This window comes from Macrosteles quadrilineatus, unplaced genomic scaffold (assembly GCF_028750875.1).
Source record: "Macrosteles quadrilineatus isolate MER2022 unplaced genomic scaffold, UCM_ALF_1.0 Scaffold_1__1_contigs__length_201487025, whole genome shotgun sequence".
Taxonomy (NCBI): Eukaryota; Metazoa; Arthropoda; class Insecta; order Hemiptera; family Cicadellidae; genus Macrosteles; species Macrosteles quadrilineatus.
In genome coordinates, this window is record NW_026542594.1 from 184,077,360 (window position 1) to 184,104,556 (window position 27,197).

At 35.4% G+C, this 27,197-nt stretch overlaps 1 protein-coding gene and 1 long non-coding RNA gene across 8 annotated transcripts; one reads left to right on the forward strand and one right to left on the reverse strand.

Annotated features, from left to right (window-relative positions):
* LOC128991475 (uncharacterized) lies at positions 1–27,145 on the reverse strand. 7 transcript variants are annotated; one of them, XM_054414406.1, is made up of 4 exons: positions 27,067–27,145; positions 11,830–11,901; positions 2,882–2,953; positions 1–1,862 (listed from the first exon to the last, which is right to left on the reverse strand). In XM_054414406.1, exons 3-4 carry the CDS (start codon positions 2,891–2,893, stop codon positions 1,068–1,070), a joined length of 807 nt encoding a protein of 268 aa, XP_054270381.1. In that variant the 5' UTR covers positions 2,894–2,953; positions 11,830–11,901; positions 27,067–27,145; the 3' UTR covers positions 1–1,067. The 7 variants fall into 7 exon arrangements, with proteins under 7 accessions (XP_054270381.1, XP_054270365.1, XP_054270373.1 ...); XM_054414390.1 differs by having other exon boundaries at positions 26,964–27,141; XM_054414398.1 differs by having other exon boundaries at positions 26,960–27,141.
* On the forward strand, positions 18,526–21,347 carry LOC128991510 (uncharacterized). Its single transcript, XR_008490657.1, has 3 exons — positions 18,526–18,861; positions 19,425–19,593; positions 20,658–21,347. It is a non-coding gene; the product is annotated as an uncharacterized LOC128991510 (long non-coding RNA).
* Positions 27,146–27,197: the final 52 nt, after the last annotated feature.

Genomic DNA, 27,197 nt, shown 5'->3' on the forward strand with positions numbered 1-27,197 from the left:
TTTATTTCAATTCTCTTTTTTACATTACATAATGTTAACAAATACTTAAAATATAACTATCATAAGTTCTTAAAAACACGCTTTAATATAAAATTATAAGTTTTGTAGTCAAGAACATCATTAGCTCTTCCTACCAATCTGTACATTACAGATGCTAAAGGAATCATGGTCCCTTATGAGCTTTAGATAGTTGACATTTTAAATCACACTCTTACAAATCTTTTAAAATATTATCCTAAAAGGTTTTCTCTGTCATAGCCTATACCACTATCAGGTGACTCTTCACAAAACTACAAATCCATTTAGTTAAGGCACTGTAAAGGACACTTCTTCCATTATATATTTTTACACAGTAGAGTCATATCATAATAGTAATTTTTCTCTTTGATATTAGTATAGTAGAATTACACCTTAACCTCAAAATCCAATGTGAAAGCTAACTTTTGACTCCAAATTGCAATACAGTTACTGTATTGTATGTTAAAAAAGTTACCCCATTTTGAGCAGTTTTTTTGTTTGTTTTTATGAAATATCCCCATAATTATTATCTATAACAATAAATTTATTCATAGATTATTTTGCAAATATAGCTAGATTATTGATTAAACAGCGTGTTTATTGCTAAACTGCATAGTTGTAAAAATATACCATAAAAACAAAAAACCTACATATTTTTCAAATACAAACCACCCCCACCTCAAACCCGACCTCCAAATGGTGTAATTTTTTACCTACCATACAATACTATATTGAACAGTTTTGTGTCACAAGTTACCTTTCACTTTAATATTAGAGTTTAGAAAATTGTTGTGCTTATTGCACCTTACTATTATAGATGCTCCACAATGACAGCATCCCTATTATCTCTTCACAATTAAAGGTTTTATTTAATCCCACCCTTAAAAATATAATAAAATACGAACGGTAACATAACACATTGTTCAAGTTTTATCCTGATTAAAGAGGCTGGTATTTTACCAAGCTGAGAGAGGAAAACCTGATATGTCAAAGCTTCATACACAAAACTGAAACATTGCAACACAATTTGAACAAGTACGTAAGGAGATTTACTTTTGGCGTTCAAAAAACGTAGCCTCACATAAAAGATTTCCATCATCATTAATGACATCACATAGGGCGCTCTGTTTAATACTCATGCTATTATTCTCAACATCTGAGTTACTTTTTCCTTCTTTTTCAGAACACTTCACCACAGAAGCCTTTAATGTAGATACATATAAAAACTCATCTTTTTCAATCTTAACTTTTAAAAAATATTCATTTTTCAACTTTCCAATTGGATTTGCTTCAAAGGTAAGTTCAAAATTGTTCTGACTTAAACTATCCGTAACCCAGAATATATTGTCAAACACAGAGATAAGAACATGATCAGTATAGAATTCCTTAGGATCGAACTGTGGCCAAATCCAAGGATTAGATGAATTTGCTTTGTAATTAAAGATTGAGTCACAATGCTCTTTCTCATAGTGATCCACCAGTTTTATCAAAGGAATCACAGTGTTGCAATCACTTTTCCTACACTCTGCAGGCCTGAAACCACAGAATTCCTCATGGTCACTCCCGGGCTCCAGAATGTCTAGGCAACCATCTTCTTGGTACTTGCACTGGCGAGGAAGGGCTTCCAGAAGGTTTTTTAAACACACAGGATTCTCTATTATAAATGGACCTTCGCATGTTGGGCAATTCTTTAACTTCTCACAGCAGCAGTTACAAACTCCATGGCCTCTGCTGCATGTCTTAAATGGAATTTGGATTGTGTCCAGACATACTGGACACTCTACTATCTTTTGCAGTGTATGAAGAGATGACGAGATGTTCTTCAGTGTAGTTTTGAAATTTTCCTGAAAAGAAAATTTAAGAATTGTTTATCCCTCATCAAATTGTAACATACAAATATATTTGGATAAAAGAGGAAAGTGGTTTTACTGCCAACAAACTCTACTCACACTCACAACCTATGGAAAGAAGTTCACCAAAATATCATTCTAATGCTCCTCCAATGTTTTCATACAACCCAATTGACATGGAAGTTGAAAAGTAAAAATTATATAGATTATTGTAGATATTTATAAAGCTGTGTTAAAATGTTTATAAGATTACATGAAAAAAACAATTTTATATTAAGCTAATTAAATAATTGAATAAATTTTTAGCAATATCTGTAAATTTAGATTTATTTGTCTTGTAATTATCTATATTAAATTATCTTACCATTAAAAAAAAAATAAAGAAAAATTGAATAAATGTGTTCAATCCAAGCAAAGCTTAGCCTCTGAATACTTGTGATAAAGTGGCTGGAGCAAAGTCTACGTCTTTATCACAAGAGAGAGTATAGGATCCAAGTTTGAATTAGTCAGGAGGTTTGTAAGTACTGTAGTTGTATAACTTATGTTGTCAATTGTCATAGACCTATTCTATAAAGACGTGATCCAGGTAGCTCACTGAAACATCTTTTACTCGTCGGCTTGTCAATGCATTGTGTAAACCACTTTCCAACTCAATCTTTTTAATGGACAACATTGGTGTAAACGTGCACTAATATTTTTCAATTTTCTTTGTAACAATCACAGGACGATAGCATAGACAAAAATAAAAATATAGACCGGCAGCCGTACTGCGGTTACCAAAAGTTCTGGCGCACACCGCTGGGAGTGCCGTGTAGTTACGTAGCGTGTACACAATAACTACATAGCTCCCCAAGGTGTGCACCAGAATGCCCAGAACCTATGGTAACTGCAACAAGGCTGACGGTCTATATTCTTTTTGTCAATGACAATAACAACTCAATACTGAAGTTCATAAAATCATTAATAAACAGTGCTGAACACCCATGAATGGTTTGAACATATCAGAAACTCACCAACTCTGCCATTATTTAGTTGTATTTCTGTCACTAAGCTGGGTTGTGTCTCATTTTATTTACAAATAACACCTAAAAACAGAAGATTGTTTGATAGCAAAGATCAAGTCAGTTTTTAGTGATGACTGAACAACTAAATCTACAGCCCCACACAGGGCCGCGTTAAGGGTCAGTGGCGCCCTGGGCAAACCCAAAAGCAGCGCCCCCCTTATGTACCTATATATATAAAACTATAAAGGTTTTGACCACAGCAGTGTAGGGAGGGGGAGGGAAGGGGGGTTGACTCATCAGTTCGCCGAAATTCACTGCAGGTGGGTTGGGGTTTGTTTTCTTTGAGCCAACCGCTTACGGCTCTCGTCTGCACTAGGTTTTTTATGCATTTTTCACTGTTTATAGGCCTACTTACTTGTATCAACACTTCTCTATTTACTTATTACTGGTTCACTAACTGGAGTCGGAGTGTGAGTGTCAACACTGACTAGTGACTGTTTAGGTTGTGTTGTGACTGATTTGACGCTGTGCAGCAGCACAGAAAACGTACTACTATAACCGTTATAGTAGTACGTTTTCTGTGGCAGCAGGCACAACACGAACACAACCTACTGACTACTGAGGGAGGAGTACTACTGTACTGTACTGGACTGGCGCCGCGCGGTAGTTGGTACTAGTTGTGACTTGTGGGGATGGGGGTGGGACTGGGAGGGAGAGAAGGGGCACGTCAACCGTAGACCGTAGGCCTGTAGACTACAGCTGGTCTACATACTATTCCCGTAATTTGCTGACGTTACCCAAATTGCAAACAAAAAATCAGCTGATGTATTGCCATATAAGTATATATTTGTTTTGATTTGATTGTTATTGTTTTACAATTTTTCTAAATGGTAAAATGGTGTTTGCAATCTGAGTGAGGTCAGCATATGATGGGAAAAGCACACCTATGTATTTTCCTTCCACCATGCAGGCCTCCCCCTCCCTGCCTCTGATAGTATAGTGAGTGCGCCCGGTTCACACTGCTGCCTGCCTTTCCTTGACTACACGAGGTATAACCTGAAGGTCGAGTATTTTCAATTTTGTTGTATTAATTTACTTTTGCAATAAAGGAAAATCACTTAACTAGAAGTTGAAATCACCCATTTTATTTTTGAAATCCCAACTGATAAAACCCTATTTTTCCTAGTGAGGGGTGTGGTTCCGGGCGCCCCCCAACCACCGGCGCCCCTGGGCATATGCCCAGTCTGCCCGTTTATAAAAGTGGGCCTGGCCCCACAAGTTTAAAGAACATTTCAGAATGAACCAAAAACTCTATGCTTAGCTATAACCACTCAAAACATTCTTGGTGGACCTCTGACTAACTTCATTGCTCAAGGGGGGGGGGGGGGGGGGGGTGATATGCATATGCACCACGCCTGTTGTCAGGCAAAGTGTCTCATTAAAAATCAAATCAACTTTATTGTATAAGTATAAAAGAGGATTTTGGTTTGTTTGTATATTTGTTTGATGATAAACTCAGACACCGCTGGAGAATTTCATGGAGTTATACACCATCAATGTCCTGATAACTTTCAAGGCTAAGTCCTGGGACTGTCTTAAAGGTACCCATGACAGGGATTTTGAAACAGGGTGTCAACAGAAATTTTGTCATTAATTTCCATGACCATTAACCATTGATTTCCATGACTCATGAACTTTACTCGAAAATTATAATATAATGTACACACACGAACAATACTGCCTAGACAAGTTATTTCACAGAAAATACTGAAATAAGTATTAAAAGATAACAATGGAGTACAATAGGTACAATAATGAACAAATACAAGCTCAAAACCCATAAACTAATACAACTGTTTAAATTGAATTGTCGTACATTTGTGAAAAATTCAGAAAAAATGCTACAATACTCGGGGTTACGGCAGACTAGAGCATTGAAAGGTCCCCTGAAATCCATCCATCATTGGGGATTTTCATGACTTTCCATGACCTTTTCCCTATTTTTGATACGTGGTGCATATGCATATCACCCCCCCCTATGTTTTGACTGGGACGGGTGGCGTCGTCCTGTAATCCAGCTACTAGGAGGTCACGAATTGTGGATAATTATAGGTATGCACTGTGGATGCGATGCTACCTGGTGTGGATTAACGTCCGCACTAGTGAGTACTACGACTATCCGCAGTACTATCCTAAATAATTAGACCAATTCGTTAATTACGAGGAAAAATGTGGTTCGGATTCCACAATAAACTGTAGGTCCCTTAGTTGCCATTAGCTGTATGGGCTATTAATTAACAGCTGTGTCTAAGGAACATGTCGGCCTTAGTCACTAACAAGACTACAAGATCGCGCCACTCATCCTACACTCATCCTTCACTCATATTTGGGTTAAAATACGCACATAGTGGCGTCCCCATCTTAAATAATTGATAATTGATTGATATTTCCATGACTTTCAATGACCAGAATTTTTTTCCATGACTATCCCTGACTTTTCAGAATGTGGACACCCTTTGAAAGAATTTTGTTAGATTTGTTTACTAACAAAACATTTGAAAGTAAAATAATCAGGGGTGCCCATCCCCCCCTAGACTCATGACGCACCCCCCCCCCCCCAAATTGAGCAACAGTCCCCCCCCCCCCACCATAAAGGATGTACACAACAAATGAGAAACGTTATTCCCCCGCCCAGCACTATTTGTAAAACCATAAAAGAAGTTTTATAATTTTTTTTAGATATTTAAAATTCAAACCCAGTTAATCTATATAAATAAAGTTGAAGAAGTTGAAACATTGCTTATCTCAATTTATGTCCGTATGTCACGGCCCAGAAGGCATTTTACGCAGCCTCTACTCTAAAGAAAACTAGAGTACCGATTATTATTCTAATGGTTTAATTGTAAGATTCCTTTTTCTAGCTGTCACTGATATGTTTACATAAAAGCTGTTTACGAATACTGTGTAGGCCCTAACCATTTCCGATCACGTTTGTAACCATTTCCGATCACGTTTGTAAGCAAATCCAAAACCAAGTGAGATTAATAACCGAGTGGCTTTGGCTTACATAACGGGTTTGATTTATCACGGGTACTAATATGTAACTCGAAATTAAATTAAATAACTAGCCATCATCCAGATCGGGAACCGGAGATTCTGTGTGTATCAAGTTGTACTTGAATTTTGAATCGGAAAGACCGTGAATCAGTGTTGTACAGGACTGGAAAACTTATCTTTCTATATATACAATTATATAAAATTATATAAAATCTATATCTTTCTGTATATAAAATTAGAGTTTTATAAGTCACCTCAATCAAGGAATTTTTTATTGCCAGAATATCCATATAGCGTTCGTAACCTCTGCTTAACGAATTGTCAGCGTCTTTCTCTTGATAGAACGATCCCCTCTCCCTCCCTTTAGAAACATCACAGCTCCTTTGATGAAAATTAAATGGAAACAACGCTTGCGCCAACAATCGTCTGCTTCGTTTTACACTTCTGTCTGCTGTGCACTATGTTACAACAGATTTCAGATACAACAGCTGGGGAATGATGACGATATAGCCATAGACAATATAGCTCAGTAAACTGTGATTGAGTGATTAGTAACCATGGTAACTTTAGTAAGGCTGTGATTGGGCAATGAGCAGGCCTAAATATGGCGACTTGTTGAATTTGTGTATGAATTGAAGAGAAACCTATTAAAGAACAGAAGAACAAAGAAAAAGAATAACAAGATTGTTCTCGTTACATTCTTTTTTAAGAGTGTTTTAATTATCTCTATATATAATTTTACACTTTTTTATCACTTATCTATCAATTCCTATGCTGTGATACAGCACCTATCGGTATATATCATGAACAGTACCTTATAATACTTTCTAAAGGTTCCTTTAATATTTACGTTATTTACAGCAATGCAGTGTTTGGCTAATTATTTGTTGAGTTTGAGTTAGCTATAATTTTAAGCGTTGCCGTTTGTACAACTGAACCAAGATAAATGATTTGAAATTTACAATAATAATGTTATTGCACAATAATAATGATTGGGTAATATTGAATTTCGTTTAAGAATGCAAATCGTGACGTTAATGGCTGTTTACAGCGTTTTAATGGGTTTGTCATCTGTTTTTATACTATATTGGATTAAACTTATTTTCCATTCCTCTCCCTTTAACTCCGGTAATCGAGTATCTACACAATAGTGTGAAGTATTGTAGCCTATGCTGCTTGAACAAGCTTCATGTCAACAAAGCGTTCTGCTGAGTCGCGGCGTAGCTGGACGTGTCTGTACCACGCGTTATCTTTATCTATCACAGCAGTTGAGCCATTCCGTGCCCTCCCTCTTAGATCTCACGGCTTGCTAATCTTGAATAATAACTTTCTAGACGAATCGTAAACTATCCTAAAATCCTATTTTAACTAATTGAATTCAATAATATTACTATTGTCATTAATTAATCCACTTTCTATCTGACGACTTCGTAATATATTTTGGATTGTCGTCACGTTGAACACTGTTGCAATTAGCTTTAGCCACCCCCCCCCATTTGAATTTTTTGAGCCCCCCCCAAGAATTTCAATGACGCAGTCTGCGTCACAGCCCCCCCTTGTGGGCACCCCTGAAATAATATTGAAGATACATCAGCTGTTACAGTTGGTTTATAGTTTTGTTTTACTTTTTCCTGAGTTTATTTTTTGATTCTGCCGTGCAGTTTAATGCAAACCCAGGCAACAAGTTAACTTACGGCAAGTCTTGCTTTTCGTTTGCTACAAAAAACTTATCTTTCAAAACTTGCCACAAACCTCAGGCAAGTTCTCATAAAACTTGCACAACGTAAATTTACGGCAAGCCTTCCTTTCGTTTGCTACGAAAAACTTATCCGCCAAAACTTACCACACACCTTTAAGGGGACAATAAAACAAGGGATAGGTATTAAAAAGCCTAGCCAGGACAGTTGGGCCAAAGTTTCTGTGTGCGAAACTAGATCTGGTAGGGTCTAGGCGAGGGTACTTTTTAGTGAAAACATTTGTGTCTTGCTATTCACTCGACCCTACCCCCAGCATTGCCAATAACCGGTGCCCGTACGTTTTTGTTTGGTTCGGCTAGTAGCGACCCGTCTGCGCGCACAGAAGTTTTGGCCGAGCTGTATCACTATGCAACCACTAATCCTCATTGTGTTGATAAAATAGTGTTTAGATATTTTAGGTGTAATCACTTAGGTAAAAATATTTCATACTCAACAAAGTCAAGTTTATTTCACTTTCAATTTGTTTGATTACATAAATTTATCAAAATACTTCAAACATAACTAGCATAAGATCTTAAAAATACAATTTAATACAAAATTAATAAAAACGTATCCAGAAAGGCTAATTAACATGTTGCTCATCATTGCATCATTACATAGTAAAATACAAAATCACCTAATTAAGACCATATGTAGAAACTATATTTAATTCTCATATTTCTTACTTTCAAAAAAATAAACATTTATCATTATGCTCATCTCTCATTTATCTATACAAATTACAGATTTTCAACAATCATAGTATCAAGAGCTCTAGAAATTTGACATTTTAAATCACAACCTAGATGGAGATATAAAAAATCTCTGTAAGTATTGTCCAATTTCCTCCATCATATAACACTATCATGTTACTCTTCACAACTACAAAATCATTTAGTTAAGGCACAGTAAGGACACTTCTTTTGTTTTATATTTTTCACAGTAAAGTTATAGTACCCATTTGCTTTAGCATTGATAATATAAACAGCTCACAAAATTAAGGTAGTTTTGGGGAGAAGCAATCCCATCCCCTCCACATACCATAACTTTGAAACAACAACCCAAAGCAAATATATATACATTAAGCTAGGGGGAACCCAGTAATCCTTCCCCTTAGACTGCCTAAATTTTGTGAACGTGTCTATAGTACCTACAGCACAATTAAATCAAACCTAAAAATCTAAAGTGAAACCTAACTTTTGACTCCAAACTTTTCAATATAGTCCCCGTTGTATGGTAAAAAAGTTACAAAATTTTAAGCTTCGGATTTTTATGGCAGGGAGGTTAAAGTTGAAAAAACTTGGTTTTTTGTTTTCTATGAAATATTTTGATCTAACTCTCATCGATAACAAAAATGAATTTAAATGAGATTAATTTGTTAATAAAGGTCTTGTGCTAAGCCCCATAGTCATCGAGGTAATTCATTAAAAACACTATTATATTTAACTTTAACCCCCCCCCCCCCAAACCCTACACTCAAAATGGTGTAACTTTTCACTATACAATACGGGAACTTTATTGAAAAATTTTGTGTCATAAGTTAACTTTCAATTGGTATTTGAGTTTGGGCAGATTTTTTGCTAATTTCACCATGATATAGGCCCTACTTAGCATATCACAAGTTCACAGAATTAAAATTTCAACCACACACCCTTAAAAATCTTATAAAATACATAAAATAGATTGTTCAAGTTTTATCGTGATTGAACTGGCTTGTAATCTACTCAGTTGAAGGAGGACAAACACAATATCAAATTTTCATACAAAAAACTTATTGCAACACAATTTGAAGTTTTATGTAGGCCTAAGTTTAATGCACCAAAGAAGGTTTTACTTTTGGCATTCAAAAAACGTCAACTCACATCTAAGATTTCCTTTTTGCAAAAAATTATGTAAGGCACTCTGTGGAGTCCTCATGCAATTATCTTTATCATCTGGATTACATTCCTCCTCTTTCTCAGAACACTTCACCACAGTAGCCTTTAATGTATATGCATATAAAAACTTATCTTTTTCAAACTTTACTCTTACAAAATATTCATTCTTCAACTTCCCAATTGGAGTTGCTTCAAAGGTAATTTCGTAATTTTTCTGATTTAAATTTGTGGTAATCCAGAATATATTGTCAAAAACGGAGATGAGATAATGACAAATACTGTATTCCTCAGGATCAAACTGTATCCGAATCCAACGATAAGATGAATTTGCTTCATACTTATAGAATGAGTCTTCATGCTTTTTCTCATAGTGATCTACCAGTTTTATCAAAGGAATCACAGTATTGCAATCGCTTACTCTACACTCTGCAGGTCTGAAGCCACAAAATTCCTCATGGTCACTCCCAGGCTCCAGAATGTCTAGGCAACCATCTCCATGGTACTTGCACTGACGAGGAAGGGCTTCCAGAAGGTTTTTTAAACACACAGGATTCTCTGTTGTGAATGGACCTTTGCATGTTGGGCAATTCTTTAACTTCTCGCAGCAGCAGTTACAAACCCCATGGCCTCTGCTGCATGTCTTAAATGGAATTTGGATTGTATCCAAACATACTGGACATTCGACAATCTTTTGTAGGGATGACGAGATGTTCTTCAATGTAGTTTTTAAATTTTCCTGAAAAGAAAATTTAAGAATTGTTTATCCCACATCACATTGTAACATACAAATATATTTAGAAAAAATAGGAAAGTGGTTTTACCGCCAAAAAACTCTACTCACACTCATAACCTATGGAAAGAAGTTCACCAAAATATCATTCTAATAATGCTCCTCCAATGCTTTCATACAACCCAATCGACATGGAAGTTGAAAAGTAAAAATTATGTGGATTACTGTAGGTGTTTATAAAGCTGTGTTGAAAAGTTTATACGATTACAAGAAAAAATATTTTTTTATTAAGCTAATTAACTTGTTGAATATATTTGTTCAATCTGAGCAAATCTCAGCCTCTAAATACTTGTGATAAAGTGGCTTGAGCAAAAGTCTACGTCTTTATCGCAAGTATGAGTAGGATCCCAGTTTGAATTAGTCAGGAGGTCTGCAAGTACTGTAGTTGTATAAGTATGTAGTTGTATAAATTGTAGTTGTCATAGACCTATTTATGTCAGCCTTAGTCACTAACAAGACTACAAGATCGCGCCCCTCATCCTACACTCATCCTTCACTCGGGTTAAAATACGCACATAGTGGCGTCCCCATCTTAAATAATTGATAATTGATAATAATAATAATTGATAATTTTATAAAAACGTGATCCAGGCAGCTCATTAAAACACAGGGTGTCCGCAGAAATTTTGTCATTAATTTACCCTGACTTTCCATGACTATCCATGACCATTAACCATTGATTTCCATGACTCATGAACTTTACTCGAAAATTATAATATACCGTAAACACTTGAATAATACTGCCTAGACAGAAAATACTGAAATATGTATTGACAGATAACAATGGCGTACAACAGGTACAACAATGAACTAAATACAAACTCAAAACCTATAAACTAAGACAACTGTATAAATTGAATTGTCGTACATTTATGGAAAATTCTGAAAAATGCTACAATAGTCGGGGTTACAGCCGACTAGATCATTGAAAGGACCCCTGAAATCCATCCATCATTGGGGATTTCCATGACTTTCCATGACTTTTTGCCTATTTCCATGACTTTCAATGACCAGAATTTTTTTCCATGACTTTCCATGATTATCCCTGACTTTCCAGAATGTGGACACCCTGAAAACATCTTTTACTCGTCGGCTTGCCAATGCATTGTGTAAAGCCACTTTACAACTCAATCTTTTTAATGGACAACAGCCATTGTTGTTTGGTGTAAAGGTGCACTATTTTTTTCAATTTTCTAACAATCACAGGACGATACCATAGACAAAAATTAAAATATAGACCTTCAGCTGTACTGCGGTTACCATAGGTTCTGGCGCACACCGCTGGTAGTGCCGTGTAGTTACGTAGCGTGTACGCCGTAACTACATAACGCTCCCAGCGGTGTGCGCCAGAACCTATGGTAACCGCACCAAGGCTGACGGTCTATATTTAATTCTTTTTGTCTATGACAATAACAACTCAATAAAGTCTGAAGGTCATAAATAATTAATAAACAGTGCTGAACACCCATGAATGGTTTGAACATATCAGAAACTCACCAACTCTGCCATTTTGTTGTTGTATTTCTGTCACTAAGCTGGGTTGTGTCTCATTTTCTTTACAAATAACACCTGAAAGCAGAAGATTGTTTGATAGCGGAGATATCAAGTCAGTTAGTAGTGATGACTGAACAACTAAATCTACAGCCCCACAAGTTTAAAGAACATTTCAGAATGAACCAAAACTCGATGCTTAGCTATAACCACTCAAAACATTCTTGGTGGACCTCTGACTAACTTCATTGCTCGAGGGGGGGGGAGTGATATGCATATGACCACGCCTGTTTTCCCATTAAAAATCAAATCAACCTTATTGTGGCAAGTATAACAGTGGATTTTGTTGTACAAAGTAATTCTGAAGCCGATTTGGGATTATGGAATCCAACTGTGGGGAACATCAAGTATTTCAAACATAAACATTGTCCAACGATTTCAGTAAAAAGTTTTAAGATTCGTCCTGCAAGCCCCGTGGTATGTTAATAACAATATCCTTCACAAGGACAGTGGAATTCTGACGGTTGAAGAGGAAATAACCAAATTTAGTGAAAAATATCTAAAGAAGCTTGAAAATCACCCTAATCGCCTGGCTCTAAACCTCTTGAACAACAGTACCCCTATATACAGACTGAAAAGGATTCATGTTTTAGACCTCAGCTCACGTTTTGTTAAGCAATTTAATTTTCTCTCTTTTATTTAAAATATTTTTTTATTTTTTCATTGAAATATTTTTAAGTTAGCCTAGATTTGTCGATGGACAGAGAGTAACTAACGATTTATTAATAGTTGTTATTTTATTTGCTGAATGTTCAGAAACCTAAACAGATTGTAAATAAAATTTTGATAAAACAAAAAAAAGATTTGTTTACTTACAAAACATTTGAAAGTAAAATAATATTGATGATACATCAGCTGTTACAGTTGGTTTATAGTTAGTTTTTACTTTTTCCCTGGGTTTATTTTTTAAATTTTGCCATGCAGTTTAATGCAAACCCAGGCAACGCGTAAATTTACGACAAGCCTTCCCTTCGTTTGCTACGAAAAACTTATCCGCCAAAACTCTCCACATATCAGAAGCAAATTCTTCCCAGAAAATCTGCGCTGAGAAGTCCATCCCAAGATTGTGGACAGTGCCGAGAAAAACAAGTAGGTAACTCTTCGGTTCAGCGCTAGTAACATAAATTGGGTCAGGATGCCAAGGCCAAGGGAAGGGAAACGTCAATCACCATTTTTTGAAAGGTAATTTGTGAGGTTTTTCACCATTTTGTGAGGGGTTTTTTGTACACTGCATTTTTTTGTATGATCTTAGATTAAATGCTACAGGCTAGTTAAAAGTATATTGACCTTCAGTTTGTTGGGTTAAAAAGATGGTATATTCTACATAAATCCGGTCCCTTTTACACTCTGTGGCGCACCAAACGGGAACGCCGCTGCGACCTTTGGCTCTGTAAAACCTCTGTCCTTCATTGAGTTAAATGGGAGCTTCTATACTATGCAGCTGGCTAAATGCTTGACAAAGCGTCTATGAGCAGCAGAAACTTGCGGCCTCAAGGCGCATTGCGTTATATGGGAGGTTTTGAACTCTGCGACACACCATAGCGGCGTGATCATAGCCAAACCATCCTCAATAACGCACCTGCATTATTCATTTAGCTAAGATTTAAAGGCATGATTATGGTTAAGACATGACAATTTATAAAATATCCACATTTAAATTAAGTTAATAATAACTTATTGTATAGCCTCGCACTCCTTAAACATTATTTTACTAAAGTTATTCATAATAATAAAGTACCTATGGTACGATTATTTGAGTTTTGTACATGGTATAATTTTGCCCTGTGCTCCGCCAGGGAAGTGTAGGCCTATTATTCGAATTAATAGTATCTTATGATCCCATCATAAACTTAAACTACAAATCATGTTTAAAGGCACCTGAGAGATCGAACATTTATAATCTACGAAACAGATCAGAAATCAATGTTCCGAAGAGGTTCGACGACTACATCATGACTGCAGTTACTAATGTTCAAGAACTGAATGAGCCTGAGTCATACAAGGAGGCAATACGAAGTGAAAAAGCTTCCTACTGGAAAGAAGCTATGGAAAGTGAAATGAAGTCGCACAAGGAAAACCAAACTTGGACCCTGGAGAAACTGCCTGCAGGAAAGAAATGTATAACATGCAAGTGGTTATACAAAGTAAAAACTAATCCTGACGGCTCAGTTGACAGGTTTAAAGCAAGGTTGGTGGTTAGAGGTTTCTCGCAGAAGAAAGGAGTGGACTTCAACCAGACTTTCAGCCCAGTAGCAAGACTCAGCACAATCAGATCCCTACTGAGTGTAGCAGCAGTGGAACATTTGAGTTTAACACAATTCGATGTATCAACCGCATTCTTATACGGCCAAGTCGATGAAGTTATTTACATGACGCAGCCTGAAGGATACAAGGATGGTACAGATCGTGTGTGCAGGCTGAACAAGAGTCTCTACGGTTTGAAACAGGCGCCTCGCTGTTGGAGTACCAGATTCAACAAATTCATGGAACTTCAAGGATTCAAGAAAAGTGATGCTGATCCGTGTCTGTTCATGAAAGAAGATGGAAAAAGTAAACTGATTGTAGCGCTGTACGTAGATGACGGGCTTATAGCGACAAACAACACGGGAATGCTTAAGAACTTCATGGATCATCTGACGAAGGAGTTCAAAATCACATCCAAACCAGCATCTTTCTATTTAGGCCTAGAAATAGAACAGAAAAGTGACGGAAATGTTAGAATATCGCAGAAAGCGTATACAAAGAAAATTCTTGAAAGTTTTCAGATGAGTGACTGTAAACCAGCTCCAACACCTATCGTGAAAGAGAACGAAACAGAACCAGCAGGGAAAGCAGAGAGCTCAAGAGACAAGTTTTCATACAGAGAAGCTGTAGGTGCTCTGATGTACCTGATGACAGCAACTAGGCCAGACATAGCCTATGCTGTGAGTAAAGCATCGCGTACTCTTGAAAACCCGTCTCACGAAGACTTCATAAGGGTGAAGAGGATACTGCGATACCTGAAAGGAACGATTGACTACGGAATAGAATACCAGTCCAAAGAAAACAACCATGTTTTAGAGTGCTTCAGCGATGCTGACCATGCTGGAGACTCATCGACCGGACATTCTACAACAGGAGTAGTCTGCAGTTTTGGAGGAGGAGTAATCGCCTGGCTAAGTCAGAAACAATCGAGTGTGGCAATCTCAAGCACTGAGGCCGAAATTGTTGCGGCCAGTGAAGCCTGTCGTGAAATCGTTTGGCTGAAAAGACTTTTGGAAGAGATAACTTCACTGAAGAGTGTGCCAGTTCTCAACATCTTTTCATTGAAAGGCAATGACAGACAGAAAGTTAGACCTAAGCTGCAAATTTTGTTGAGTTAATGGATGATTTTTATGACATAATGAACTCAATTCGTCCACAATTTGACTCTGCGCACCCGCTTAAGATTGCTTTAGGTTTGACTGAACACGCAGAAGAGCAGTATCTTATACTTAATCAAGTCGAGTATGTAGTGAAACAAATGAGAGTTAAAGGCAAACCTAAATTGCTTCCCTTTCAGAAAGGCATTTTAGTATCAATCGCATCTTTGAGGGACATGTTTTCGCAGGCGCAGTATGGCATTAAATACATTCTTACTACCGCTCTTGAAAGTTTGTTTGGTCACCTTCGTGGGTTTTGGGGCGCTTCCACGATTATCCTAGCCCTTCAGATGTAATAACACGCCTAAGAACACTGATGGTTTCCAACAAAATGCCTATTCCATCGAGGAAGACTAACATAGTATCGGCTGAAGAGAAATGTCCTGAAATCCCAGCTTACTTGACATCGGATTTGTTGCAAATGGCATTTACAACAGAAGAAATGGGATCCTTGCAGTCCAGTTGTTCAGAAGTCGACATGCTGCAGGAGAACACAACATTTTCAGGTAATCTGTAATCTTCATAAGATAGTTCTAAATATTACAGCTGTTTTATCTAAATAAATTAAAATCATTTCGAAAATTGTATACATACATTTTAAAATTGATCTATACTATTATAAAGAAGAGGTGGTTAAAACTAATTTCTATAGCCAAAGGTGTTACAAAGATAAAAGAATAATAGTATTTATATATGAAATCTTATTCGATTGAATGGTTTGATTGTGCACTCTTATGCATTTTTCACGGATTTAGCAATGAAAAAAGAACTTTTAACTTCTTTAAGAGGTGAATTTTCTTAGAATTTACTTCATAAATGGTGTTACAAAAAATTAAAAATTAGAATCTAACAAACAAATTTAGATTATGGATAAGTTATTTATAAATTTTACATTACCCACAAGTCAATTCTCTTTTTTGATACTTTGTTTTTATTTCAGACAACCACGACGACGAAAGCGAGGAAGCCACTACGTGGGCAGAGGGAGGCAGTAAAATACATAGCTGGCTATGTTGCTTTCCGAGTGCGGAATGTAGACCCTAGTCTTGGGAAAATTGTGGAAAATGTTAGTATTTCTGAGGAGGAGCAGCCGTCTTGGATTAGAACTCCAGCTCACGGCTCCCTTACAGAACCAAGTGAACAGTGGTTTTCTTTAGTAAAAGAGTTCAAAAAGGTATTTATAGAGATGCATGGTCCCCTGTTTAAGTTTAGCAGTGAATTTGGAGTTGTTAAGGTTTTAAAAGAGAGACTGAGTGTACAATTCCCTTATATATGTAAGGAAGCTATTCACGTCTATTCCAGAATCAGGACATTTATTAGAGTTAGAGAGGTGAACAGACAGCACAGCAACAATAAGAGAAAACAAACTAAAAAAGCTATAAAATGGACAAAGTCCAACAAATAAGAAAAGAGGTTGTACATTTTTGAAATTATTAGGATGTATTAATATTAATGTATTGGTAATAAACATGTTCTATAATAACTATATTTTGCATGGATTTATTTTTCCTTGACCACAAACTTGGAGTTCAACTACTAGAGCATAGGTTTTTTGAAATGTTATGTCAGTGCCATTTAAGTGTTGATAGGCACTGTGAAATTGTAAGTGTTTACAAATCGCTCTAAGTTTTTTTGTATTTTAACATAAAACAAAAGCAGCATATAATGGATTTGAAAACCCTTTAATTTGTATATTTTAATTTAACTAAAAACTAAAATGACCGTGAGTTTACTTAAAATTTTTTGTACTTAAAATTGTCTGCCAAACACATAAATGCCTTAAAACTAGTAAAAAATGGTATTTAAAGTTCGAGAACATAATACAAAATTCTAATTAAATATTTATATTGCCATTCAAATTAGTTTTTGTATTCTAACCTAATTTTAGTAAGCTCGTCTTAACAATTGTAAAAATAAACTTTAATATATTTTGTATAGAAATATTTCTATTAAAAGAGATTAAATAAATGTTTTTTTAATTCGCAAAAATCTTAGGGAACACAAAAAAAATTTTATTGGGTTAAATATATATTCTTTTTTTTTTTCAAAAACATAATTCGCATTTTCAAAGTCCAGGACAATTCTTCCTACTTTGATCTTCAATAACAAATAGTAAATAATAATATTTATGGAATGAAATTACACTATTTGATAGAAAATTTAATTTCCTTTAAGAATGTCATCGGTGAATAAAATGGGCCATTAAATTTTTAGCGTGAATTTAATTCAAAATAGCGCGCGCACGCTGCCGAGCATTGCTTTTCATAGTACAGTACAGGCGCGGCTGACAACCACGTGACGTCACAGGGTGAAACAAGCGGGATGCAGGTACACCGGCAGAGTGGTCTACCCTAGTGAAAAAAACAATAGAAAATCATTAGACATTGAAATGATATCACTACATATTGTATTGATATCATTAGATACATAGTGATGTCAATAGATGTCTAATGATATCAAGTGGTATCATTATAGAATCTAGTGACATTAATCACTAGACATCAGTGAACTTGAAGTGATGTCTAGTGATCTCTGTTCATCTAGTGACTTTAGTATTGATATCATTAGGTGATTCAATGATATCATTTGGTTACTTAATGATATCATTTGGTTACTTAATGATACAATTGAGGGTGTAATGATATTAGTTCAAATCAGTGTCTAGTGATCATCTGCTACTTAATTTTTCCAAACATTAAAAAAATTGTTTTACTAATAGTTTTACCTAAAATTAAGAACTCAGTTAATTTTTATTTATTTAATGAGCTATGAAAAAAGTAAGATTACTATGAAAATTCAAGATTTTCTTTGGATTTTTTCAATAATACTGGTTCTGTAAGTTTTTATTTACTACATATTTTTTTAAATATTTAACTTTTAAAATTGAAAAGTAATCTCTGCTTGGAAATTGTAATTTAACATCATAATTTTAGTCTGGGAGGCAGTGCAAAGTGTAGGTTGTAGTTGTAGTTGTAGCATTTTGTATTTTTCTGAATGTAGGCTATACTACACATTTCAAGCAGGGGACATATGCATTTTAAAGTTGAGTTTATTTTAAAAGTAAAACCCTGAGGGTTGGCAAATAATTTACTATTACTAGTAAATACAAATACAACGTAAATTTAATTTATTTCAAGAGTAATATAACACTGAAGATATGTTAAGTCTCTAACTTGGACTTGACTTGGCACGCTACATGCGCCACAAACTGGAGTCAGACCGTCAGACGACAACATTCAAATTCAACTGTCAAGTCAACGCCGGGTGGAATCAGGACTGGAAAGGATCCAAGGCAACCGTAGCCGTCCTCGGCGAGTTTATTTATTTCGGTATTTTCTATTTATTTGCAATCAGATTCAAATACAATGATCTATGTTTGACAACTACCTATAGTTATAGTTGAGTACGCTAGTGAAACAACTATGGAAGCTACTTAAACATCAAGACTACAAGAAAGATAACCTCAAATTATTAAAGTTCTGTGTTCTGTGTCAGTTTCAATTATGTTATGAGTTGTTATTTCGTGACTGAGTATTGACATAGCCTACATCTTTTCACGTTTTAATCCTTAGAGCATGTAAGTAAGTATAAAAGTGTGATTATAAGTTAGTATTTTAGGACATTAGGCCTAGACCTTGCAAATAATTAAATACCAAACCTCAAAACAGGTTTTAAGGATAGGCTAGTTACAGTTTTTACTTATGTACACCTGACCAAATGTATAGGCCTAATGTTGTATACAATCTACAATTATAGGCTTAACTTACTTAGTCTATATCAAGGCTGCACTTTACTTTACGACCTACACTCATTCTAATGAAAATATCGGTTATTCGATTGTTTCATTCGATATATCGTTTGGTTAGTTAAGTTAGGTTAACCTTACTTAACTAACAACCAAACGATATAACTAATCGAATAATTGATATATCGATCGATATTTTCATTCGAATGAGTGTAGGACGTAAAGTAAAGTGCAGCCTATATCAATTGTATGTTGTAGGCCCATTTTGGGGTGAATAATTAAACTGCAAAACTGCTTTAATCTAAATAACTTAGATAAAGAATTATTCTGCTCATGAATTAGGCGTTTTTAAGAGGCAAAATAAATGCATTTACAAAACCTCCTTATTGTTTTAGACAAGATGCTGTGCAGTTTTGGTGGAAGTAACGATTTGGGTGCAGTGAAGACGACTAAGAATCCTCCTGACTCCTGACAAAATTTCTGTCCAGTAGGCCTATATAAGTTGGCTGGAGGAAGAATAAGTTTTTTTATCTTTTGCAATCTGCATGAAGTCAGCTAACTTGCGTAAGTTACTTTAGCAAATTTCTCCATAAGGAATAAGTTATTACCGTAGACACGGAAAGGCCTAGGGATCAATTTACTTTTTCATTGTGTTGTCTCCAGTTGCCATAGCCTATTGTTCTTTTAATTTTTATACAACCTAGGCTATCCATGGCAGTATAAGAATGCATATTTTTTGCTATGTAAGTTATGTGTGTTTGTCCGTAACTCGAGTAGTTTTGATCCAATTTTGATGAAATTTGATATGAGTGTCCAAAGATGACAATAGACTTGAATGAGTTTGTGAACCAGAAAGGTCAGGTTATGGGAACGGGTTGTTATAGCGATTATAAGTTTTTAGTCAAGATGGTAAAGTAAAATTAAAACTAGATTTAGGCCTATTGTACCATATCGATTAAAATTAAAATTCAAAATAAAAGGGCTTAAAAGGCTATGCTACGTTTGATTGTTGACCAAAAATCAGAACGGTGTAGGCCAAGAATTACCTGCACCACTAGTAGATATTAATGTAGGCCTAAATAACTCTGATTACTAAAAATACATTTAGGCTAACGAATAAACTGTATTAGACCCGTTGGCCACGTATTTTAGTTCTGGACCAAAATTAATTTGTGTCCGTACATGGAATGGGCCACCGCTACACAACTACCTGTTATTTGTTAAATGTATTTTTGGGTAAATTGTGTCTAGTGACAGTTTTATTTTTATGACAAAGCTATTGTGGATGCCTGAAGATATCTGATGTGTTGACAAAAACGCATCGCAAATCAGCAGTGAATGGGATTGTCAGAAGGTAGGCCTAGGTAGCCTATACAATTAATTTTTATTTTTATTTGACATTCCAGTAGTAGTAAATGAATGACCACTAGGCAAACTTTCAACTTTTGAGTTAAGATTTTGCTATAAATTGCTGCCCAAAACCCGTTTAGTATTTAATAGCGTGGATTTCTTATTCACTCCGTAATAAATGGTTTAACCGAATTTTTGTTCTGGTGAGTTGACAATATATAGATTTCAAAATATTTTTGATTGGTCATTTTTTATTTTATCGCTGTATGCCTTTTCAGGACTTTTCTGTGAACGTTTTCGAGAGGAGGTCCTCCACCAACAGAAAACGAGGTGGTCCTGCGTTGTGCTGCAGTAAAAAGTTATATCTCTCAAAAAATGTCGCAATCACAAAAAAATCCCAACCCTAATAGGCCTAGTTAAACACTAATTATTAAAAACAAAAGTAAACTTTATTCTGATTTTTAAATCAACATATTTTATTTAGCTTGGTTTCATTTTAAAGATATAATTTTTATATTGAGCAAATTCCTGCTAAACTGAAATTATGGGGATAGAACTGTCACATACCGTGTCTGTAACTAATCTTTCGAATAGTCAGGGTTTGGTGTTTTTTGTTATTGAAACCCATTTGTTTGTTTTATGAATCAAAGTACGTAGTTACTATAGGCCCTAACAGTGCAATCTTGGTCACATATTTATCTTTTTGCTACATTTGTTACTATTTTACTGATAAAAGTTTAGAAATTTGTCTCTAGAATTTTTTTCTGCCTATATCATCACAAGTTTATGTCTGTGTAAGGGTCAACATGTTATCCTACATGACACCGATCGTGGTAAGTGTTACTTAAGAGCAACATCTTATCTTCTTGACTATCTTAGGGTGGGTAATACAATAAGTAAGTGATGTCTGACGAGATTTGACTGCATCATTTGTCACCACCATGCCAAAATCATTAGACATCACTACGCAAAAGATCACTCAACATTACCTAGTGATATGTAGTTGTAATTGGGCCAACTAGACATCACTACGTTACCTAATGATCATACATTACCTAGTGATACGTAGTTGTAATTGGGCCAACTAGACATCACTACGTTACCTAATGATATCACTACGTACGTAGTGATGTCTAGTTGGCCCAATTACAACTACGTATCACTACGTATTTTTTTAATGATTCTCTAATGTTTTTTTCACTAGGGTAGCCCTTACTAGCTACTATCCCCAGCCCTGTTACTGTGTACGGCCTTATTTTTTCACAAAACTAACTTGTTGTTGAGTTGTTGGCAGGTTCACACAAGTTACTTAACTTACTAGGCCTAGGCAAAAGGCTGCACTTTAGTTTACATTAATTCGCTTAAAACTATTAAGTTGTTGTTGTATTAATAGTCAAAGGTTATATACTAGCTTATATACGATATCGATAATTTAATTTGATTGCAGGCCTAAATATTCGAGCCATATTCCTTCTGGTTTAATATCTTCAAACGTTTTTAACACTAATACCGACACCCTACCCAGGCTGACACTAACCGAAACCCGCGGTCTGTGAGACTCCATTTGAAAATAATGGAACCCGCTTAGAAACACACAAACCGAAACCCTGGGCCTGTGAGACGCCGCTTTAAAATACACTAACGCTGGGCTTCTGAGACGCAGGGCCATATTTCCCTAACGGCGGACACGGTGGTTGCCGGTGGCCTTGGCCTGGAAGGGAACCTCAAATATTTTTTCTTGATAAATTTATTTCACCAATAATCTTTTTTGCCGCTATAGCAGGAGCTGTTGATAAAATCTGAGTGACCGCAAAAGATCTTCACTATTTCACCGTTAGCGTAAGATTTGTCACTATTCGCCTGTCTTCGCCGAAGAAGAACAAGATTGTATTGCGACCACGGGAGACAATGATGATGTCCACACGGCCACAGGAAATGTACTTGATTTGGCCGCGATAGCAAAAGACGACGATCACGTTTTCGAGACCGCGGGAGACGATGATGACGTTTACACGGCCACGGGAGATGTTAATGATTTTGCCGCTATCGCAAAAGACGATGATCACGTTTTTGTGACAACGGGGATGATGGTGATGTCTACACAGCCGCGCAAGATGTTGACCAATTCTCTGTGGCCACATGAGTCGTTCATGATTCCGTTGCGATCAGAGGAGACAGAGATTACGTCTCAGCGCTCACACAAGAAAACAATAGACCCTTTTATTAGCTAGTCTTCTATGTCTTTTTTCGATCAGATTGTTGGAAACAAAAGGTCAATTCATCAACTTGAAGCAATACCACGTGTATTTCTAAACCCTTAAGTTCCTACCTTTGAAGAATCAGAATATAGAGAGGGGCCTCTCTGGTGAGAGCCACCGGGGGCCTCATAGATTCTCAATACGGCCCTGCTGAGACGGGCATGTTATGAACATACAACCGCGGTCAAGGTCACGACACCCATGCAAAATGAACAAACGATATATCAAAAGGTACCATGGGAGGAAAAGTGGGGAAGGTATTAGGGGAATGGAATCCCCCAAGTAAACAGTGTTACCAACATGCGTTTGTGAAAATTCCCGTGGGTCTGTCAGACCGGGGTTTCGGTATTTAAGGGTTAAATTAAAAAATTGACAACTGATCTTGTTTAAGCAAAAACAAAATAAGTTACGGTACAGTAACTTATAACTTGGATTAAGAAATGGAGTTGCTGTAAGTTAAGCTTACCGGTACCCCAAACCAAACCAAACTTACCTGTAACTTAGCTGTAACTTACCATTTAAAAATCCCGTTTGGGCTGCACTTTAGTATCCTTCCTATCCTCATTCGAATGAAAAATATCGATGAACTTATTTATTATTGAATGTATCGATTATTTCATTCGGTTAGTTAGGTTAGGTAAACCTAACTAACCAAACTTGATAAATAGAATGAAATAATCTATATATATAACTATATATCTAGGCTATAGATGACTTATATATATTCATTCATATGAGTGTAGGACAGATATTTAAGTGCAGCCAGGCATTTGATAACAGAAGAAGCACAAGCATGTGGGGAATAAGTTATCAGACAGAATTTTGAAATGTTAACTTACAGCAAGTTTGGTTAGTTATTTTAGTTTAGTTTGAAACAGTTTAATTTCAATATAACTTTCTTCAAAAATACTTTAATACAAACAATAACTTATCTATCAAAAAGGAAACAATGAAAAAAAGTACATTGGGTAAGTTATATAATTGATAAAATAATGGATTGAACAATCAAATTAAATAGGTAATCGATAAGTTATAGAGCCTATCGATAGTTTTATCATATAAATGTGGGGCGTAAACCAAAGTGCAGCCATGCAAAATAATATTAACTTACCTTAGGCTAAAAAAATCATCAAAATCAAAGATAGTCAGATTGAAGTGGCCTACCCCCAGGAGTTAAAAAAAATTCCATTAAGTTAAAGACAGCTTAGTACAGTATACCACTCACATTACCAGCTTATCAAAGAGGAAGTAATGGCCCCCGCCTGGGCCCTGTTTCATAAAAATACTAGTCTAGTAATTACTAGTCTAGTAAATACTAGTCCCGTATTTACCTGTCCTACTAATTTGTGTTTCATAAACGTTTTTATATCGCTAGTAAATACTAGTGTATTTTACTAGTCACGTGACCAAAACTACTAGTCACGTGACCAACTTTACAAGGTAAACTTTCAAAACAAATTTCTAACCTCAATCACGGGTGTTCAAACCCTTTATAAAGGATTTTAATTTGGTTTTCATTTAATACAAAAAGTAAATAGTTGTAGAAACGCAGTGTTTTCTTTTAATTAATAACTATATAGACACATAAGTAATACAATCACACATTATTTATCAAACCGCTATTATTTATGGTCATCAATGAGATCAATGAGCCCGCCGGCGCGGCGCGGCGTCGCGTCGCTGCATTGCTGCAATCAACACGGTGATTGTAGTAGCCGGTTGTAGGCCTAGTTGCGGAGCTCAACGGTTGGGTGGAAGTTGAACTGTTGCTGCCGCATTCGCTGTGATTTTTATAGTTTTTGTTTTATTCTGACATATAAAATTAAGCTTGCTATGAGTAAAGAAAAGAAGGCTCAAATTTTGAATGTAATTAAATCGTCTAAGGACATTTTGTTTATTGGAACGGTTTCAAGTACCCTTACCTATGTTTTCAAATATTCGAATGCATAAGGATATTTGAGTTAAAAACAATTTGGTTATATTCTAATTTTGAGTCTACAAACCATGAATAATAAGCCTAAACGTTTATTGATGTAACAAATAATTGCAACGCCGTTACAAGCAATGGAGAAGTAGGTTTTCAACTATAGTAAAACATAATCGCTACGGCAGGGCGTAGCTCAAAAGGTAGAGTTCTCGCTAGTCATTTGGCGGGTCCCAGATTCAAATCCGCGCCACTCACTATACTTTTTATTCCATTAATTTAACTTTTACATGTTTTACATTAAAATAGTAGCTCTAATCAACATCAAATTTTTTTATTACTTTGAATAACAAATTCAGAATACCAAAATGGATTAAAAGTAATGTTTTTATGATAAGCAGTTCAGTTCAACGCCAAAAAATCAAATATAGGCCAACAAAATTGTTAGTACATCACAGGGTTTTAGCTATTTAGGGAAGCAAATAATAAGCACCTCAAAAAATACAATGCAACTCCTCTTTAAAATTGTCTTACTATTATTTCCTATTAAAATGTCTTTAAATATAACCGAGAGCCTTGGGTGTAAAATAATCTGATTAATGTTGTAATGTTGGATACATTTGTTACATCTTTGTATGCAATATGGTATGCGGTTTTAATTTGGTTTCTCTCAAAGCTTAAAAATCTTTTCTCTGTGATAGCTAAATAGTTGATAACCATGAAATTTAACTCAAGTAAAATTAGACTAAAATTTCACAGAAATTGATAACTTATAATTATAATTAATTCTAATAGGGCGATTGTACATACATTATAAAATTCTATTTCTCTCATTTTTTACTACGCCACATTTATTGATTGTAATTTATATCTAATAATTATCATTTTAGCACTCACAGATCTATTTTTATTTTATATTGCAAACGTGAGCCAATTCGCACTTGCAAAAAGAACTTAATAATTCATTTTTAGCGAATTTCCCTATAGGGAAGTAGCTATTACCGTAGGTGGCACGGTAAGACCTAGACCCGGGACCGATTTACTTTTTCATTTTGATGTCCCCAGAGGCCAAAAACACCATTCGTTCAAATTTTTATATATGTGTATATATATATATAGACTTATATATATATATATAGACTTATATATATATATATATAGACTTATATATATATATATATATATATATATATACGTCTGTGAACGCGATAACTTGAGTAATTTTTGTCCAATTTTGATGAAATTTGGTTTAAAGGTGTAAAGCGGGATAAACTTAAATGAGTTCGCGAACCAGCACGATCGGACCATGGGAACGGGGCTTTACGAGGGGTTTTATGGGGTAAAAATTGGTTTTTCTCACTTTTGACCCTCAAAACACAAAATTTCCCGATTTCTCTTTAGACCTTTTTAAAGAGCTTAAAAAAACAAATAATTTAGTATATAAAAGTATTTTTGTTCGATTATTAGTAACGGAGAAAATTAAAAAAATTGTAAATTTAAAATTCCCATGTTATTCTTATGGAGAATATTGTCAAATGTTGTAGTTTGCTTGTTTATGGATATATTTTGATCAAACTTGGCAAATTTATTTATTTTGTACTAAAGTATCAATATTTTACTCAAAAACCTACTTTATTAGTTTCCTTGTAGCAGCAAACCTAGGTACTTGTTAAAACTAATGTTTTTAAAATATATTTAACTGAAAATCAATTCAGACAAATGGAAATTCGCTTAGTCGGCAGGTTTGCTGCGGCGGGGGTATTTTTTCATGATGTGATTAATGAAATAACTCTCTTTCCAAAAATACTAGTCTACTTCAAATAATACGGGTGTAGAGAGGTTGTTAGAAAATGGCAAGTATTTACCAGTGTAATTTACAAGAGTAAAACTTTATGAAACACATTGCTGTCCACACTAGTAAAAACCACTAGTAATACTAGTCCCTACACTAGTAACTAGTATTTTACACTAGTAGGTTTTTGAAACGTAGACTTGTAAAATACACTAGTATTACTAGTCCATGGACTAGTAAATACTAGACTAGTAGTTTTATGAAACAGGGCCCTGCTAATCGGGCAAATGTTGATAAAACCCATGAGCTCAACTGATAAGAATCAGAATCCTCATTTATTGTCCTTCAACATAACATACATGCAACTCACATACATGCACATACATGCATAACATAGCATGCATGATGGACGGACAGTGTCATTTTTAACATATGCCTAATAAATAAAAAATAAACATACAATTTGTAATATATTGGCTTATAACTATAATTAACATGTTATTATGATATATTAACATGATAGATTACTACTAGGACCTAATGTAACTAAAAAGTACCGGGGACTGGCAAGCATATTTTAAGAATTCTCATCAAGAATGAACTAACTTACTATGCTTCACTATCTACGTCTTCAGTAACTATGATGAAGATGAGACACGAGATCTGTCCAAAGTAATCAGTTATGACAGTAATATAACTAATCTAACACTAACTTTTGATAAGAAGATAACAAAACGAAGGTAGGAGCACGTTATACAAAGGGGCAGGCATCTAAGTTCTGGTCTGGACTGGATCTGCTGGAGGAGGAAGAGTGAGGAGTGGAGGGAGAGTGGAGGGAGGCATC